This window comes from Linepithema humile, chromosome 2, assembly GCF_040581485.1.
Source record: "Linepithema humile isolate Giens D197 chromosome 2, Lhum_UNIL_v1.0, whole genome shotgun sequence".
Classification (NCBI taxonomy): Eukaryota; Metazoa; Arthropoda; class Insecta; order Hymenoptera; family Formicidae; genus Linepithema; species Linepithema humile.
In genome coordinates, this window is record NC_090129.1 from 10479457 (window position 1) to 10499359 (window position 19903).

Below are 19903 nucleotides of genomic sequence, written 5' to 3' on the forward strand. Positions count from 1 at the left end.
TAATTTTGTTTATTCCCAGACTTTTTCATATTGTTTTTCTTTATGTCTATTAACTATCTGTTCAAGAGGCCTGCCACTAACTTTTAATGCTTTCTTTAACTGATATAAGTAATTTTCAAATTTAAAAGCTGAAAATGAATCAATTGTTCCAAACTGCTTAACGTCTGCACAAATATGGAGCAAATTATGTACATTGTGTGATACGTATTGTTCGCCGTAATATAAACCGTACTTTCCAACAAAATATTTCAAAATTGACTGAGCATAATCAAGTAAATGTGCAAATTGTTTATCAGATACAATTCTTATAGTTACGCATAGACAGATAAAATGTATGTAATATTTTTTAGGCAATACATCTTTCATTATAATGATTCCTGTGTATAATAAAAAGAGTTTAAATTCTGTTGCCTTTCAGCGATCTATGTCTAATAGATTTCTTGGGCGACGTGCGAATTCCTTTAGTATAAATAATTTTAATAAATTATTGCGCCGTTGAGCTTTTTCTAATAAAGCAGTACTTAATCGAATATTCAACTTTCCTTTAATCCAAAACTGAAGCAATCCTTTTGAAACACCAAGAAAAATAAGATGCATACAATCCAACGGTACACTTGAAACCATTCCAATATTAAGAGTTTCTATAATAGTTGGTTGAGTTTGATATTTTTCAATGTGATGTTCTTTATGTTGTCTGATTTTAAATGAATAATCTGTTCTTAATGTTGAATCAAGTTCTAGGAATACTACTCTATTATTTATAAAATCACCTTCTTGAATACATTTGGTACAACTAAAGTACGCATTGTGACTTTTAATACCGCATACGAATGATTTTGCTGGCGCATCACATATGATAGCATTTAATTTAATAGAAATAATTCTTCCACCAACATCTAAACCGGAATCAAAAATAGTTTTTGCTTCTTCTACAAAAGGTTTTAAAAAAATATCGACATTATTGGGTTTAGTTGTGCCATGATAAATTCCGATTGCGAAGGGTTCTGTATAAAAATCCGCTACTATGGCACCAAATATAGGCCAGAATTGACTTCCTGAACTTTTTGAAATAGATAAGCCATCAATATTAATGTTTATTTTGATCTCTGTAGGGTACGTATAAAAAAATATTTTAATGGAATGCTTTAAACTCTCCGCTAGTCCAAAGTGAACATATTTTCCACCATCAATGTCAATTATCTTTGAATATGTATTACGCGGGGTTCTCGTCAAATTTCTACAATCAGTTGGAACATAAAGACCATTTTTAAACAATATTTTTAACATATCATTGGCAGCGCTTTGACTGATATTATGTTTCGTTACCCAAGATCTTAAATCATCGTGTAAAGTATCGTTATTAAGTGACAGTAAAGAATCAGAAGAATTATTATAAATTGAACTTTCATCACTTGAAGAGTCGAAATTGTTATCATTATAATCATTAAAATTATTATATTGATCAAAATTATTATAATTATTTAAATTATAAACATTCGAAACATTATTGCTAGTGCTGGTACATTTTAATTTTTTACTCGATGTGTCAATATTTTGTGAATCACAGGTATTTAATAATTAGTTTTCACGCAACACTATCCTTCTTTTCTGGCGGTATGAGACATCACAAAAGTCTTTACGTGACATATTATAAAGTAATTAATAACCGTTATCAGGTAAAAAAATTATTTTTATAAATTATGCATCAGATATTTTTTGATATGTAGTTTTTTGAAAGATTTTAAAGACAAGTAATATCTAGTGTAAAAATTTTAAATGTAAAAATAAAAATACCCGATAAATTTTTTTTATTTATATCTTCTAAATATTACAATTAATACTTGAAGTGTGTATTTTAAAATAAGTCTATCAATATTCAATAATCTGTCAAATTGAATAAAAAATTATTCTTATTGCGAAATTCTCTAACGCGTTATCAAAAATTTTCAGCATTGCTGAATACAATATATATTAAAAGATAACTGCAATATTTCATTTAAAATGTATAATTATACCAATTTATCCAACGAACACTTATTGTTACATTGTCACGACATGCAGTGGGACGAAGCCCCAGTGTGCGACATTGCCATGTATTTAACGAAATGATATAACAAAATGATATAAATAAAGTATTATATTTATAAAAGTAATAATATATATTGTTCTATAATATATTATCAACTATTTTATTCTTATGAATATTTTCTTTATTATGAATGGAAGCAAACACTGCAAATTGGAACTTTTTGGCACTTTGGCAGTTTCCGAAATTAAGTTGAGTGCCTTCAACCTAGATACAGTTATTTAGCACAAACACGTCTTTGTTTTTGTTGAACTTTTTCACAAAGAGTTCCTTTTTTTATCAATTGCCACACAATTGTACACAAAATGACCAATTGCTAAATTCTCGTGTCAGAGTGTAACAGAGTTAAGTTAAGTTAAGTACGAACACTACGAGAATAAAAGTGAAGATGACTGACTCAATGAGTATGATAATAATACGTGCTCGCGCATGTTATTAAGGGGGGAGCCTCGTGTAACCGGTTAAAAAAATTGAAAAATTTTTTTAACCGGTTACACGAGGCACTCAGTTAGCTAATGAGCTTTTAGTTATGTTTATAAAACACTGTGAAAACATTTATGGCCCTCAATTTCTCATTTATAACGTTCATATATTGTGTCATTTAAGTAATGATGTTGAAAAATTTGGACCGTTGGATAATTATTCAGCGTTCCCTTTTGAAAACTATTTGAATAGTCTCAAACATTTAGTTAGATCTCCCAATAAACCTTTACAACAGATTTTTAGACGTTTAAAAGAAATTGATATTTCCAATCAAAACATGCACCATGAAAATCATAATATTCCTTTGCCTTTTAATGAATATAATTCAGAGCCATTCCCTGTTAATGATATTTTTAAATATAAAATGTTTAAGAAATTAAAATATAAAAATTTAATCTTTTATGTTTGGCAATGTCGTAATGCAGATTGCTATTGTTATATAAAAGGGGAAAAAATAATACAAATTCATAACATTTTAGTTAGATTCGATGATACACTTTTTTTTTATGGAAAACAGTTTTTGTCTTATTATCCATATTATGTATATCTCTATAATTCAAAGCTTACAGATATATTTTGTGTAAAACATTTGTCTAATGAATTTGTGATGGTTCAGCTTGAGGACATCATAGCAAAATGTATAGTTCTTCCTAATGAAAATAATTTTTGGGTATTATTTCCTTTAATCCATCAAGTTCATTAAACATTGCACAATATTTATTGCATTATCATCATTTCTTTTCTGACTTATTATTTAGTAACTATTTCTTAATTAAAAAATATTACTCACACAAATTCAGTTTGGCGTGTATGTAATCAAATTTAAGTTTGCGTTGATTAAATATATAATTAATCTATAATTACATAAATTGATTATAGACTTAAATTTTAAGTCAATATTTTCTAAAAAAACATTTTATTTTATGAGAATAAAATTATTTTGAAAAAATGTACATACTTTAATTATAATGTAAATAAAAAAAAAAATATATATATATATATATATATATATATATATATATATATATATACATAAAATGTAGGTCAAATTTTTTGCAAACATTTAATTTTTCTTAGTATCTCGCATACCTACTAAAACAATTTTTATTTTCTCATGTTTTTATAATTATATTATAATTTATGTTTGTTTTATATAAATATTCTAAGATGAGAATAATCTAACAATAAATATTGTTTTGTTAGAACAATTATTAAATTATTTATTGAAATGTTATTATTTTAAGAAAGAAAGAATCTTTTTTGTATAAATCTTATATTAAAATGAACTCTGTTCAAAGAAAACCTAAATGCTGTATTATTAACAAAAATATAAACCCTTTACAACAAATTAAAAATTATCAGGAAAGTAGTTTAAGGCTATGCATTCGTTTTGAACGCTTACATGCTTTAAGCGTTTCTTCTTATCTTTTTAAATAAAAAAGAAGAAGAAACAGCATTTAAAGCATGTGAGCATGTTTAAAACGAAGTCTTAGATTATTTTCTTGATAATTGTTTAATGTCAAAGTTTCGTTAATTAAGTATTATATAATTGGTCATATATTGGTCCTATTTTCGCCGTCCATAAAACGTCAAAAAATGACGTCTTGTGGATGTGACATATCGACGTCATTTTCGGGTCTCATGAGACCTAACTTAGGACGTCTAATTGGTCATTTTGCGACCAAAATTTACCGTCATTATGGCCGATATTCATAGGCCGGTATTCATAGTCCGTTCTTATATTTAAGGTTGTCTTAAGCACGGACTTATATTCGCTCTCTTCGTCACACATAGATTGTGTCTGACAAAGAGAGCGAATATAAGTTCGTGCTTAAGACGATCTTGAATATAAGAACGGACTATGAATACCGCCCATAGTCCGTTCTTATATTCAAGATCGTCTTAAACACGAACTTATATTCGCTCTCTTCGTCAGACACAATCTATGTGTGACGAAGAGAGCGAATATAAGTCCGTGCTTAAGGGGGGACCTCGTGTAACCGGTTAAAAAAATTGAAAAATTTTTTTTTGCTTTAATCAATAGCAATCCATGTAGAAAATATATTCCCAAAGTTACAAAACAAAATTCGAAGTTTTAAGAAGTCCACAGCCTATTTCTTGCGCGCAGATATACAAGCGCGCGGCGGGGCGCTTGGTCAACGGTACCATAAGATATAAGATTATAGAATTTGTAACTGTTTTTGGCGCGTTTTCGGAAGTACTTATTTGAGAGTGCAATTTGGAGAGTGCAAGCAAAGTGTGAAATTCGAAGAAGCAGGAAATCGGAGCCTCAGTTTTAAACTTGTTGTTACACTTTTCTTTTTTACTTTTCAATACCGAAAACTTTAAACGCGTTTTTCTCGAAACCAGTTTTTGGCAATTGGCGGGAAAGATTACTCAAAAACTATTCGATCAATCAAGTTGTCCCTGTGTATACATGTAGTTTAATAATATAAATTGTCGATGAACCTATAAAGTTAGTAAAATAATTAATTTAAACAATTTTTATTGCATAAATAAGGTGACATTTTGTGGGTCAAAATCGCAATTTTTTTTTAAAGTGTTGCCATTTTTTCAATTTTTACCTTTTTACTTATTTTTTAGGTTCATCGACTAGATAATTTCATAGAAAAGAAAAACTTTTTTTTTTTTTTGGTTTTAAACGAGTGCAAAAGACGCTACAACTCCCGCCAATTCACAACTCCAGTGACGAGGCTGCGTCAACATTTGTTTATAGTGGCTCTATAATCAATTATTTTTAAACAAAAAAAATTTTTGTTTACTTTTTAATATATGTTTTAAAACACCAAAAAGTTTTAAAAAGATCCGTTGCATTGTTTCTTCAAAAAAAAATTCCTAAAAATCACTTTTGTTTTAGCGATTCATACGAGGCTCCCCCTTTAAGAAAAACAGAATGTTACATTAGTGATATGTATCAAGAGTAATACATACGCCATATTACCATTTAAGAGAAATGTTATAAGTTATATACATAATTATAGAAATATTACTTTGTTCTCTAAATGTGCTCTTGGAGTAATATTACAGATACATATTGGTTTGCTGGGAAGATAAAAAAATTAATTCTAATTCAGTCAATCAATGGCGCATATATAGAAATAATTAATTGTAATTCTTTAATAATTACCCAGTAAACGCAAAATAACAGTAACGTAACATTGATGTTATAATTTCCCACTCAACAATATAATCGTTACGTACAAGGCATGTTGTATTGCTGTTACATTGTTGAGTGGGAAATTATAACATTGACGTTATTTTACTGTTAGCTTGTGTTTACTGAGTATATATATGAAAAAACAATTAGTAATTATTTTCTTAAACTGAAATTTTCAGAAGATTGTTTGAAGAAAATAGAGAAATTAATTAAAACTTATTATCCCATCTGTAAGGCGTGGAGTTTTAATCTTGCATTTGTCGCAGCTAGTCATCCTGATGATGTAAAGGTGAAAGAAATAATTAAAGATAAACAAATCTTTATTATTATATTATAATTTAATTTAATATTATTTTCTTTCTATTATTAATTTTTATAATATTGTATATGTTAGTATTTGTCATTCAAACGATATAAAGATAGAAGAATATTGAGATATATATATTCTGAACAACTCTCATTTGTATTAGACGATAAACGTACAATTCCAAATGCAGACTGTAAATATCGAATTTTGTTATTCAATATTTATAAAACTCTAATATAATAATGAGAAATACATGCAGAGTGATTCTCATAAACGTACTCATTCTCTCAATATCTCGAAAAGAACGCATCATAAGTCCTTTCCGAGATATTCAATAAATACGTTTATGAGAATCACCCTGCATGTATTTCTCATTATTATATTAGAGTTTTATAAATGTTAAATAAAACGAAATTCGATATTTACAGTTTGTATTTGGAATTGTACGTTTACCGTCTAATACAAATGAGAGTTGTTCAGAAAATAATTAACTTTATTTAATATTTTCTTAAACATAATTTTGTAAAAACAATTACACTTGTAACAAGATGACACATAAATTACACTCCTTTTCTGCGGATTTTTTTATATTATTTATCTATAATTTTTTATATGATTGTAGACAATATTAAACATTCCGACAGAACATGTTCGGAAAGGGTTTATTTACTCATTTATTTGTCCTTGGTTGGGCACTGGCCTATTCACTAGTGAAGGTAACATAATAGATCTAACATAATTCTCATTTCTAATATGTACGATATTTCGAATTGGAAATATATAAAAACTATACTTTTTAATTTTTATAAATGTCTACAAATACTCAAACTCGATTGTCCTGATATTGTCCTTTCACGTATGTTCAGTCTATAGTCTATCCTGAGTAATGTTAATAAACAAAATAAGTTTCAAGAATTACACGTAATTTTCAAACGCCATAAAGGTTTTTACATATTTGTCAATAAGTAGTACAGAATTTACAGTTCTTTGTTAGTAAAATTATTTATCTTGATGTATAAATTTGAATAACTTAATTTATAAGGCAGGTATTACGACAAATACAATATTAGTGATTTAGAGTATTATTACATAAAAACCGGATACTATTTTATCTGTATTACAGCAACAAAATGGCGTAAAAGACGAAAGATGCTAACGCCAGCATTTCATTTTGATATCTTAAAACAGTTTGTTGATGTACTGATCGAGGAGAGTAATGACTTGACACAACGTTTGAATGACAACGAAGGATTGATTGTTGATGATTTAATTTCTTTTATTAATCATCATACGTTGAATGCAATATGCGGTACGTTCGTAATTTACAAAAACTTTTTTCTCTTTATTGACATTTAATTGATTAAATATTTATTATAATTATAATAATTTTTTATTAATTATACTTAATATTTGAGCACTGATAAACTTCTACATATCTTTAAACAACAATGTGTTAGATTGTAATATTTAATTGAAAGATTATCTCCATTAATTATAGATTATTTCCTTTTATAATATTAAATTGTTATGATTAAAATAAAAATCTTAACAAATATTTATGTACAACTTATATACAATTTATATACCTAACTTTAATCAATAATTTATAGAAACCGCTATGGGAACTTCTCTGAAAGATATGGACAAAAATCAGGTAAAAGAGTATCGTCAAGCAATTCATGAAATCAGTAAAATAATTTTAACTAGGTAACTATGCAATACAACTTAACAATATATGTATATGTGTATAACTAATTGCATAAACACGTTTAAGTATATTCCACATATTTTAGATGTTTGAATATAAAAAAATGTAAAGTTTTGATTATAGTGTTCCACAAAAGTATTATGATGTAACTTATAGAATCATTTAAAGTCGCACGCAGACTTTAAATATAATGCTATTATTTTTTTATATAATATTACATATATTTGTGCACATAGAATGATAAAACCGTGGCTTTATCCTGATGTGACATTTGCGCTTTCATCACTGGGTCGAAAGCAAGCTAAGAATTTAAAAATATTGCATGGATTCACCGAAAAAGTGAGTGAGAATTGCGTGTTATTTAAAATTGTGCAGAATTTTGGTGTAAATAAAGATATAATAATATTTAAATAAAATTATTAACAATCTAATATGTTAGCAGTACATTTAGCAGCATTTAGCAATAAGTGATGAACGAATTTTCCTTAGGTTATTGCAGAAAGGAAACAATATCATAAAAACACTGATGGGCGATATTTGAAGCAGTTTGAAAATGGTTTACTAAGCCTTGATGAAGAAATAATAGGAGGTACATGCTTACAGACACATATAGACACACACACACATAAACACTTATGTGTATGTCACGGACAAAGTGATATTTACATAAACAAATATTTATCACTCTGCCCGACTAGTCTCGGGCATTATGCATAATGCCTCTCATTTATCACTTTCGCCATTACATATATACAGATATAAATGTGTATGTGTTTGTACGTCGTATATGCACACGCGTGCGTATTAAATGTGAAAGTTTCTATTATCATTATTTATATACACATATATTTATATATATTGGGTTGATCCAAAAATTCTCCTTTAGAGTTTACTTTTTATTTTTATTGAAAATTCACAAGACCTTTCTGATCAACTCTGATCAAGAAATTAATATCATACATTAAATACAAAATATTTTTATCCTTCTCAGTACGAAGAAAGCGACTAGCTATGTTGGATCTTTTGATAGCGATGTCTGACAATGACAAGATGAGTGATTTAGACATCAGAGAAGAAGTTGATACCTTCATGTTTGCGGTAGATATCTGAAATTACTTATATTTATTAAATAATACCATAACAAATATATTTGTAAAAAAATTTGTGAAGAGTTCAAAATACATTATGTAAAATCAAATTGCTTCATATAAAAATGTTCATTTATATGAGCTATTCCATAAAATAATTATTCTTACTTTAATGTGATACAATCAACAACAATAATATTTTTCTGATTAATAATTGTTAATAAAATTGAAAAGCAATTATTAATTTTTCAATATATTCGAGTTTCGTTTTATACGGGTACAATGTGTCCAAAAATTATATAAAAAAAAAAACTTTTTAAATTTGACAATATTAAAAATATTTTAACTTGCTTTTTATTTTTGCGAAGTCTTTTTATACATACACGAGGGATTCAGAGGAAAAGTGGATCAAATCCGATATTATTAATTGTTAGAAAATTAGTTCTACAATTAAAGTTGTTCTAATTGTGTGTGTACAGCAACATGTACACTGTTTTTTATAGTTCCTTTTAATTTTAATTTGAACATTTGTACTTTTAAATAATTCAGTAAAACCTGTTCAGATTTTTTTTTATACATGAATTTAAAAAAGGATTCTACTTTTCCTCCGAACTCTTCATATGCAGTCTATGTGTAACGCAAAAAAATAAATAAAATATATTTTTCCCATTACAGGGTCACGATACAACATCAATATCTATATGCTTCACGATTTTGCTATTAGCTGAGCATAAGAATATTCAGGTATATCATAATTATATTGATTTTCAAACACACAGTAAATACTTCATTGATTATATTAATTAAATATATAATTAGTTAAATTTAATATTGTTTGTGTTTTCTGATAATATTAGAACAAATTACTGTAATAAATCCAAAAAGATATAAAGTAATCTGCTTAAATTTATAATTAAATAAAATTGTTATGTATATAAATATGAAAGGATATATATATGTGTGTTCTGTATTCTGTGTGTGTCGCATAGATAATTCAATTAAAAGTGACACAAATACAAATCAAATAAAACGTGTGAAAATTTGTTCAATAATGTAGGATCGTGTGAGAAGTGAAATTAATGCAGTTATGCAAGAGAACAATGGAAAACTTACTGCAACAGCATTAAATAATATGCCATATTTGGAAAGATGTTTGAAGGAATCGTTGAGATTGTATCCTAGCGCTCCTTTTATACTTCGAGTTCCGTGCAAAGATATAAAATTACGTGAGTAATTGATAAAATATATATTTTATATATATTTTTACAAAACTTCAGAAAAGATGTTATATTAATTGATATTGTATTGATAAACTGACTAGTTCATAATTTAATATTAATTTTTTTCTAACAAAAATATTTCAAGAAAATAGTAAATTATTGTATGAAAAAGCTTTTACTTAAGTGAAATAATTTATATAAAAATATTCACTTTACAATTTGAATAATTTTTAATTATTCTAATAAATTGTGTTTTGTGATATTTTCAGAATCATATATTGTGCCTTCTGGAACAATAATACTTATTCCTATTAAAATGATTCACAGAAATCCTGATTTCTGGCCAAATCCAGAAATTTTTGATCCTGACAGATTTTGTCCTGAAAATATTCAAAATCGTCATCCGTTTTCTTATTTACCGTTTAGTGCAGGATCGCGAAATTGTATAGGTAATATTTACAATATTAAATTCTTAATATTCTATTTATTATTAGTATGTAAATCATTTCTAATTTGTTGTAATTTTTATGGTTAATGATAGGTCAGCGATTCGCCATTATGGAGTTGAAGATCATAATGGCTTCTTTAATACATAACTTTTATTTGGAACCCATTGATTATTTAAAAGATCTTCAATTTGCATTGGACATAGTAAATCGAGTTGCTCGTCCAATCCGTGCAAAATTCATTCCAATCAAGGTTTGAATGTTATAGAGAATAATTCTGCTTGTAAGTCTTCGAATGTTTATAATTTTTTAATAAAGTATTTTTGGATATAAGTTTATAAGAATTTTTTTTATCTACTCCATCTCATTAATACATTGTATAAATTTAGTTTCAATCTTTGCGGACATTCTGTATACTAAAAAAGGATTTGTAAAGATTAGCAAAGACCTCTAGCAAGATTTGAATATAGTGGCATAATGTTTAAATTTTTCGCCTTTCTACATTGATAACTCTACCACATACTAAAAATAATAAATATAAGGACGTCTAAAAACGTCCTCAAAACGTTCTAAATAAGACATCTTTAGAATGTCCTAAAAACGTTCTATAAAAATACGTGTTTTTTTAATTTCTTTAACAATTGGTATTTTAAATTTTGCAATAAAAAACTTTCCAAAAATTTTGAAAGTCAAAACGCGCACAAAGTTGCCTCATAAAACCAGTGTTAGGCTTGGTGGAAAGGAGACGCAAAATATACATCCGCTCGCTTCTACAAACTGAAAGCCGAGCGCACACGAACATGTGACGTCAGCAGGTCAGCGATTGTGTGTGTACGAAGCTCTCCGGGGAAAACTGACAGCTCCGTCTTGAACACTTTGGGATTTGAAATGTATAGAAATAGAATTTAAAGTTGTACATTCTAAAACTTACCAATTCTGATATTTTTGATTTACTTATCACACACTCATCTTCTGATAAATCCTTGTAATCAGAATTTTTATCTGTTACTTGTTTACTGCCTCTAGTATTGTAGGCAACTTTGGGAATGTTAATTTGTGTCTTAACTTTAAGTTTCTGTTTCAAGTCTTGCTTCTCTATTCTTTTATCTTTATCATCCTAAAAAACAATTTAACGATTATACTTAATTTTTAGCTATAATGTATCAGTAATCGAATAAAAAAATAAATTATTGTATAATTATACAAATATATCAAATTATTTATTACAAATGCTGTGTGAAATCCTCTTGTCTTTATTTTTTTATGTTTCTCTGTTGAAAGGCACTTAGAAAAAGATTTTCGTTTGCCCTGTATAATTTTTAGTTCTTGTCTTAATGCTTCAACATTTTCTGGAACATATACAGAATGTCCGATACTTACTGAATCACCTCTCGGGTGCAGGTAGAGCGGGTTAAACCGAGTAGAAAAATTCTGTACCGTTTTGCGATTTTCGTAATAATTAATGAAAAATTAATTAAAAAAGATCGGTCAATTTGCGCAAGTCTAAGCGCGCGAGGCTTTTTCCCGCCGATTTGTTGTCAAAATTGTCAGCAGATTTTGTTACATTTGTGCTGGCATTGTGATAATATTATCGGATAAAACAAATATATTTTAATTCCGCCACCCAGGTAAAAATCTGGTCTAGGAGAAAGCCTGGCCCTGGATATTTTTCCCCAAGTATAGCTTGGATATGTCCGGAAAATCTAGCTTGGACCCATATGTAATGGGGGACGGCGGGCATGGACGGATCCATTATTTAAAATGTACCCAGGCCCAGGCGTTGTTTCTACGGGTTTTCCTAGAAATTATACTGGAATCCCGCCTAGGGCCCTTAATTTTTACTCGGGTTTTCTCCTGGATTGTTCGATATTGTATTTTGCGGATGACGTTCCTATAAACATTTTTGTAGATTTGGGTAAAAGTGGCATTAATCTAGGGATAGACATTCTCATTTACAGCACTATTAGTAGCTTCATTACTGTTAGATCGCGAATATTTGTTTTTTATCAAGTCACTTTCGTCACACGTGTCACTTTCAGTTTCGATGTTCGCTATTTTTGTGTAGTATTATACTTGATTTATAATTGTCTTCTTAGAATTAGTGCTTTTATTATGCGGCGGCAGCGGTTTTGATCATGCGGTGAAATATCATACGCTGGCCTAGTGCCTACTGACCTAGTGAAACCTTAGACCTGCGATTACTATTCCTTGAAAGGAAATGCAACAGTCGAACGAGTCATCTTATCATCGGCATATTATAAAGAATTACATTATTGTAAACTAACGGTGGATATTGATACGATTGTTAGCTAGCGGCGAATAGCTATTATAATAAGATTTAGCGGCATCTTTGATGTAAAGGTATATAAACCGGGATCCCGACGAAATCGAGCAGTCGAGAAAAAGATCCTGACACTACGAAAGATTAAAGTTGTATATTCTGTTATTTCTATTAATATTATGCGCACTTTCGACCTCGCACACCCAGAGGAGAAAGAAAGGAGCTGATTATATCTCTTCAGAGAATTAAAGAGAGAATTTGTATAAAACCACACATTTATTAGTACAGAGATTTGAGCGAGCCAGAAAGCAAGGTACAAAGAGCAATCGCTAAGGGGCGAGACAAAAGAAGCAAGGCTTAAAGAAGAAAATAAGTGTCACTGTAGCGCCGCACTAACGCGAGTTTTAAAAACAATACATAACAAGTATAACTAACTTTCTAACATATTCTATAAAGTTTGAGTCTTTAGTGTTTATTTATTCTCGCACTCACTACAGTAGAGTAGCGCTACCGTATTTAGGCTACTGCTACAGTTTTATTAAAAGCGGGATTGATTTAGTTCAGTCCCTACAGAAGAGAAGCGCTACCGCACTTAGGCTTCTATATTTGTTTCTAATTTTGTCCTCGCCCGATATTTTCGTTTCCTCAACAGTAGACGAGAAGCCGCGAATATGCGATCACACATTTTGTACGTTTCAAACCGTTTTTTCTGTTATTTCGAACCGTAACTCTTTGATATGCTCTAAGGTGTTACTATTTTGAGCCGTAATATATTTAACAAACGTTAACATAACTTGAAAGTTCAGAATAAAAATACTGGTTTTTCTCTGATCGGACCCGGCCAGATCCAGGAAAAAATACACAAAGATATTTTTTAACCAAAACCTGGGAAAAATCGTGGAAAATTTATAGCAAAAGGCCAGGACCCGTCTGGATTTTCTAAGCTAATATTTCCCATGCGGGTCCCGTATACAGGGTGTCCCGTAAAGACCGTAACAACGCTTAGGGGTATATTTCTAAGATAATTCTGAGCAAAAAATCTTAATACCAAAATACTCAGGGTGTAATGGTTTTTGAATTAGAAGCATTTAAAGTTAGCGAATAAGATAGCCTGAAATTTGCGCGCTCAGGTGTGTACAACGTACAGTGATAAAAGCGAAATTGATTATCACTCCCTTGTTGTCAGTATTAATATTTGGAAAATAAATTTGCTAATACATATTAACATAAATATTGTTTACGCAATTAAGATTTTGTTGAAAATATTATAAAGAAAAAAATAGTATGATACACATAACCCAAGCTGTCAAAAATTACATTTTTTTGACATTTCTTTGACATTTCTTTTTATCTTACAGATATTTGTACAGAATATTGTGATATGTTACTCATTATTTGTACAGAATATTGTGATATGTTACTCATTTATAAAGAAGAAGTGCTACGTATATGTTACTCATTATTTGTACAGAATATTGTGATATGTTACTCATTTAGGAAGAAGAAGTGCTACGTAATGTAGAAGAAAATCCTACAATGAGTATTCGTGAAATTAGTTGTCAAGTTGAAATGTCAAAAACAATGGTTCATAAAATATTAAGAGAAAATGAAATGCATGCGTTTCATTACTCAAAGGAACATTTATTACCTCAAAATTATGCGCAAAGAGTCTTTACATATTCAATATTATTTAATTATTTTTAACTGTTATTAAAATAAAATATTGTGAAACTATTTCAATTATTTAATAATTTTATTGTACAAATATCTGTAAGATAAAAAGAAATGTCAAAGAAATGTAATTTTTGACAGCTTGCGTTTTGTGTATCATAATATTTTTTTCTTTATAATATTTTCAACAAAATCTTAATTGCGTAAACAATATTTATGTTAATATGTATTAGCAAATTTATTTTTCAAATATTAATACTGACAACAGGGGAGCGATAGTCAATTTCGCTTTTATCACTGTACGTTGTACACACCTGAGCGCGCAAATTTCAGGCTATCTTATTCGCTAACTTTAAATGCTTCTAATTCAAAAACCATTACACCCTGAGTATTAAGTTTTAGCATAATCAGCAATTCCAGACGCATATAAAATGCCTTTTGCAATCTCGAAGAACTCGTTTTTTATTTCTCTCTCTTCGTTAGTAGCTGTTCGAGCCGTCTGGCAAATCGTCGATTTGCATAATATTTCCATTTATCTCGAAACTCGGCGTACTGATTACATTGCGGTCTGATAACGATACGTATGTACATAATTCAAAGAATTGTTGAACGTCTTTCATTAAACAAACAAGCGGGTAAAAAATGCTGAGCGGTTTCTAAAGCCACATTAAAGATGTTTCGGTACCAAGCGTCAAATTGTAGCATTGAAGCTCTCATTATTAATCTGCGATTTATCTCCTACGCATCGCTGTAAAAGATTATCTTTTGATAGATCTGCATAAATTGACTTTAAAACGTGCAACAAATTCTGCAGAAAGCGGCAGGTCGTGAACAAATGTATCTTATAATCCTGTAGTCTCTGCGCATCGATATCTGCACCAACTTTCGGCGCCGGCAGGACATAATTCGTGCTGTGCATTTTCGTCAGTTGAGCATAAATGCTTAAATATAGCATTTTTCATTTTGAACACTGTCGCAGTGTCTTCTAACTACTAGTCTATAATAATTTGAAAGATTATTAATTAAATTCATTGTTAGTACTCCTCTCTTGAATTTTTCTGTTTTTTTTTTTTTTTTTTTTTTAAATTGAGTAAGTAAATACGCTTTAGACACGTTGCTATGTGTTTAGAACTCGTTTCAGTATTGAAAAATCTGCCTAGTTTGCCTAAAAGTAGACGTCAATATTTCAAGCCGATAAAACTTGTATAATATGTAAAATATTTACATTAACACTATATTAAAAACTAATGGAATGACAAACTAGAAAAACATGTGCATTAAAAAAAAAACACATCCGAGGAGTTAAAGGATATTCTATAATTTCATATCTTCCTTTAAATGATTTAGGAACTTGTGTTATACCAGAATACATGCACTCTGTACTTCTTGGATCAGGAAAGCAATTCATAATTATTTTATTAAATAAAAAAAGACCTTAAAATATAAAAAAATTTAGTGAAGAAATAAATACTTTCTTGTTGAATATTCGACTTCTTCAATCATTTGGTAGAATGCCACGACGTATAACAGATTATTTGCATTTTAAAGCTTCAGAATTTTATAATTATATATTATTTTATTCTCTTCCAGCATTAATTAATTATTTGCCAGATAAATATTTTCAACATTGGCTTCATTAGCTCTGTTTAATTTATTTAAAACCAAGATTACAATACAAGATATTGAACAAGCAGAAAAATTATTTACATTATATGTAAAACAAATTGATGAACTTTACAGTGATCGAGAATTATCATATAATGTTCGTCAGCTATTACATCTTCCGTTAAGTATTCGACGGTGGGGTCCTTTATGAACTACATCTGCTTTTCCATTTTAAAATTTCAATGGTTTTCTTGCCAATTGTGTTCATGACAATAAGCACTTAGGTCAAGAACTCATTAACAATTTAACAATTGCTCGAGGTATAAAAATTTTAAACGATTGTGTGTCTAAACACAATACAAAAATGATATCTTGCGAAACAAAAAGTTATAAATTACTAAATATGGTTAAGAATGTTAATTTGAATGATGTTAAGCACCAAATATTAATATCTGAAAATTTGAATTTACAAGATGTATGTTTTTATGCTCGAGTAAAAATTAATAATGAAATATATACATCAAAAGCATATAAAATTACAAAAACAAATAATTACACAGTGCAGATAAATATAAACTCTCAATCTACTGTTTATGGATCAATTCAATTCTATTTTGAAAGACAAAATAAACTGTATTTTGTATTACATTGCTTTATTGTTGACTATACAAAAATGTTTTATCGTGGAGAACGAAATCACAAGTAAAACATATAATTCCTATAATTGAAAGTAATAAATATAAATTAATCAAACTAAAAGATATTAATTGTATGTTTCCACTTATAAGAATTGATAATTATATTTGTAAACAACCAAACTTATTAAAGAAAATTATGTAAATATAAGTACTCTTTTTTTAAAATATACCTTCCTTTATAAAATATTGTATTTTTTAATTAAATAATGTATTTTTATTTAAAAAAATTAATTTATAATATATTACGTTTATATGATATATATTTATATAAAGATAAACAGATATATGATCTGATATGACCTTATATTTGGCCACAAATATTTTCATATTAATCATACATAACTATACCTATATATTTATATGTGATCCATAAAAGGTTATATTATTCGTCATGTTTGCTTATATATGGTGCAAATTTGGTCAAATATAATGATATATAACAGAGCTCGGAATTATTTCATCTTTTCGGCCGATTCTCGTGGTATACGCCTCCTTTCCTCTTCTTACCGCATGCGCGGCAGCCGCTAGGCTCAAGTAAGGAGAGAAAAGAAGGCATATACCACGAGAATCGGCCGAAAAGATGAAATAATTCCGAGCTCTGATATATAATCATACTCTGCTAGATCTGTTTTTATATATAATAAGATAGAACATCTCATCTGATCATATACAGTTTAATAGCATTTTTATGTAGCCAATATATATATATATATATCATTATATCTGATATTAAATATAATCATATATCAGCTAAAAATAATATATGATCATATAAAATTACATATGTTATCAGATCTTTTCATAACTAAATATATATATTTACATGTCATCATATTAAACCATTTTTTCTCGGGAATGCTTACTTAGCGATAATCAGACCGATTTGGACTTACGCAATCCAGATCTGGTGATGCACGAAGAATACAAACAGAATGATTTTACATCGTGTGCAAAATAAGGTCATTCGTATTATCACTGATACAAGATGGAACCAACGTAATGGGAACTTACATGCGAATTTAAGCCAACCATCTGTTGATGAAATCATTAAGAAATTTGCAACATCACGCGAGAGTAGGTTGCGCAAACATATCAACGAAGAAGCCACACAACTACTATGTATAGACTCGAGACGCCTAAAGAGAAACAAACCACATAATCTGACCTTGTAAAGCAAGTACAAGGCCTGACCGTAGGTCATGTAAAACATCGGGGCCCAGATAATGATCTGGGATCCGACATACGTCAATATAACCTTTGCCATCAGTATTGCTTATTTAAACAGAGGTTTAAGATTGCAATAACCATAATAATTATAAAAAAAAATTGATTTATTTACTTTTCTTTTTTACTTTACTTTTTACTTTTTTACTTTTATTTTACTTTTCTTAATTACTTTCTATATACATATCTATTTTGTCTTATATATTATATTGCAGTCTTGCAATAGAATTTCCCAACATTTTTTATGCTTAAAGATCAAGAAAAACAATGCAGAATTGCTTTTTTACAAATTCGACAACCTTACTCCGACAGATGACATTGGCATTTTATTAATAAATTACACCATTTTTTTCGAGTAGTGTGTAATTTATTAATGAAATGCCATCTGCCGGAGTAAGACATAATAAAAGTCTCAATGAATTAATAATATGCACAGTAGAGCAGTTAAAATGTGATTATTTGTGACAAAATGTGTTTTTAAAATTAATTGTGAGATTTATTGATTTTTGTATTTGTGGGAGAATAATATTTTGCACATCGGACGTACGTCGATCCGAGCCGTATTAGAGGCGAGTCGACGGTTTATGTTGTTCTGACTATGTGTATTGTTTAATTTATGTGTGTATTATTCAACGAGGTCAGCGATGTTTTGAGGAGCGATGCTTTCGACCGACGATGACGATCTCGTTTTAAAGAGAGTCCGCGACCGTTGACGAGAGAACAATTCTGATCTTCTGTATCTTATAATTTTTACTTTAATAAATCTACTGGTTTTAAATAAAATAAATTAGTTAATAACCAACCAGAAATCCTACATATTCTAGATTACAACATTTTTATACAATTTAAAAGTTATTTTTTAATTTTAATAACCATTACTCCAACACAAGTATAAAAACATAACATTGAAGAAGCTGAGAATCTACAACAAAATTTTTCCAAATATTAATAAAAATTATTTTTGAGTGTTTTAGTAGTTCTAATAGTTCTGGATACCCGAAAAAAAATATATGATTATATAAAATTGCATATGTTATCAGATCTTTTTATAACTAATTATATATATTTACATCTGACCATATTATACCATTTTTTTCTCGGGTAATACTTAAGAGTTATTACTCTATTTATAAAGAAAATTTTTATTATATACCAAAGCGATCCGATCAATAGTTAAAAAGATGCAAAAAAATTTTAATACAAAGGAATTATTTAAAAACGTGTTTTCTTAATTGCCGGTCTGTTTGCTTTAATATTTTGAAAATTTGAAATTTAAATTAATTGCAGTTTACAGGGGAGGGGGGGGAGAGCAATTGCATCTTATTTTTTCCTATAAGTGCCCTGGTAGAAATTACCAGTTTAATGCCAAGACAGAAGTATAGGCCTCATTTGTTTGCCAAGACGTAGCCTATCTAAAAAAATTTAGAAGGGCTATAGTATGATCCAGAATGATATTTAGTCTTGGCGCTATGTTTAATCAGTAGCGTTCGCCAGTCTTTGCTGCCAGGAAAAAAAAGTTTGGGCCTTACTTGTTTACCAAATCATAGCCTATCTAAGAAAATTAGAAGGGATAGAAAGATAGATAGTGCTAATCCACAGTCTCAGTCGCCCCAGTATTGCGGTGAATCTGTGGCACTGGCACAATCATTTATGACGATTTCGTGTGTGGCCTCGACTAATTCGCCAGTATCACGCTCAAGTTGGTGAGTGACGAGCTAATCAAGGCCATAATAAAGTCCAGAGTGACTTTTCTACCAGGGTGGGGAAGATACTATAAAACCGCGAGAATGCTTCAGTAGTTTCAGTTGATCTTATATATACTGTTATGTTGCTACGCGAAAGAATAAAAAAGTATTTTTAATTATAATTTATTTATTCAAACAAATTAAGTAACAAAAAAAATGTAAA

At 29.0% G+C, this 19903-nt stretch overlaps 1 protein-coding gene across 3 annotated transcripts in view; it reads left to right on the forward strand.

Moving 5' to 3' along the window:
* The window catches only part of LOC136997942 (cytochrome P450 4C1-like), a 33898-nt gene extending 23049 nt beyond the window's left edge, over nucleotides 1-10849 (forward strand). For all 3 annotated transcript variants that reach the window (XM_067349438.1, XM_067349437.1, XM_067349436.1), the window contains 11 exons: nucleotides 5927-6036; nucleotides 6677-6770; nucleotides 7178-7363; nucleotides 7665-7761; nucleotides 7999-8101; nucleotides 8252-8351; nucleotides 8754-8860; nucleotides 9526-9594; nucleotides 9908-10076; nucleotides 10340-10519; nucleotides 10612-10849. In XM_067349438.1, the coding sequence (XP_067205539.1) occupies nucleotides 7204-7363; nucleotides 7665-7761; nucleotides 7999-8101; nucleotides 8252-8351; nucleotides 8754-8860; nucleotides 9526-9594; nucleotides 9908-10076; nucleotides 10340-10519; nucleotides 10612-10775 (1149 nt within the window). In that variant the 5' untranslated portion in view covers nucleotides 5927-6036; nucleotides 6677-6770; nucleotides 7178-7203 and the 3' untranslated portion in view covers nucleotides 10776-10849. The remainder of the gene's footprint in view (nucleotides 1-5926; nucleotides 6037-6676; nucleotides 6771-7177; nucleotides 7364-7664; nucleotides 7762-7998; nucleotides 8102-8251; nucleotides 8352-8753; nucleotides 8861-9525; nucleotides 9595-9907; nucleotides 10077-10339; nucleotides 10520-10611) is intronic.
* Nucleotides 10850-19903: the final 9054 nt, after the last annotated feature.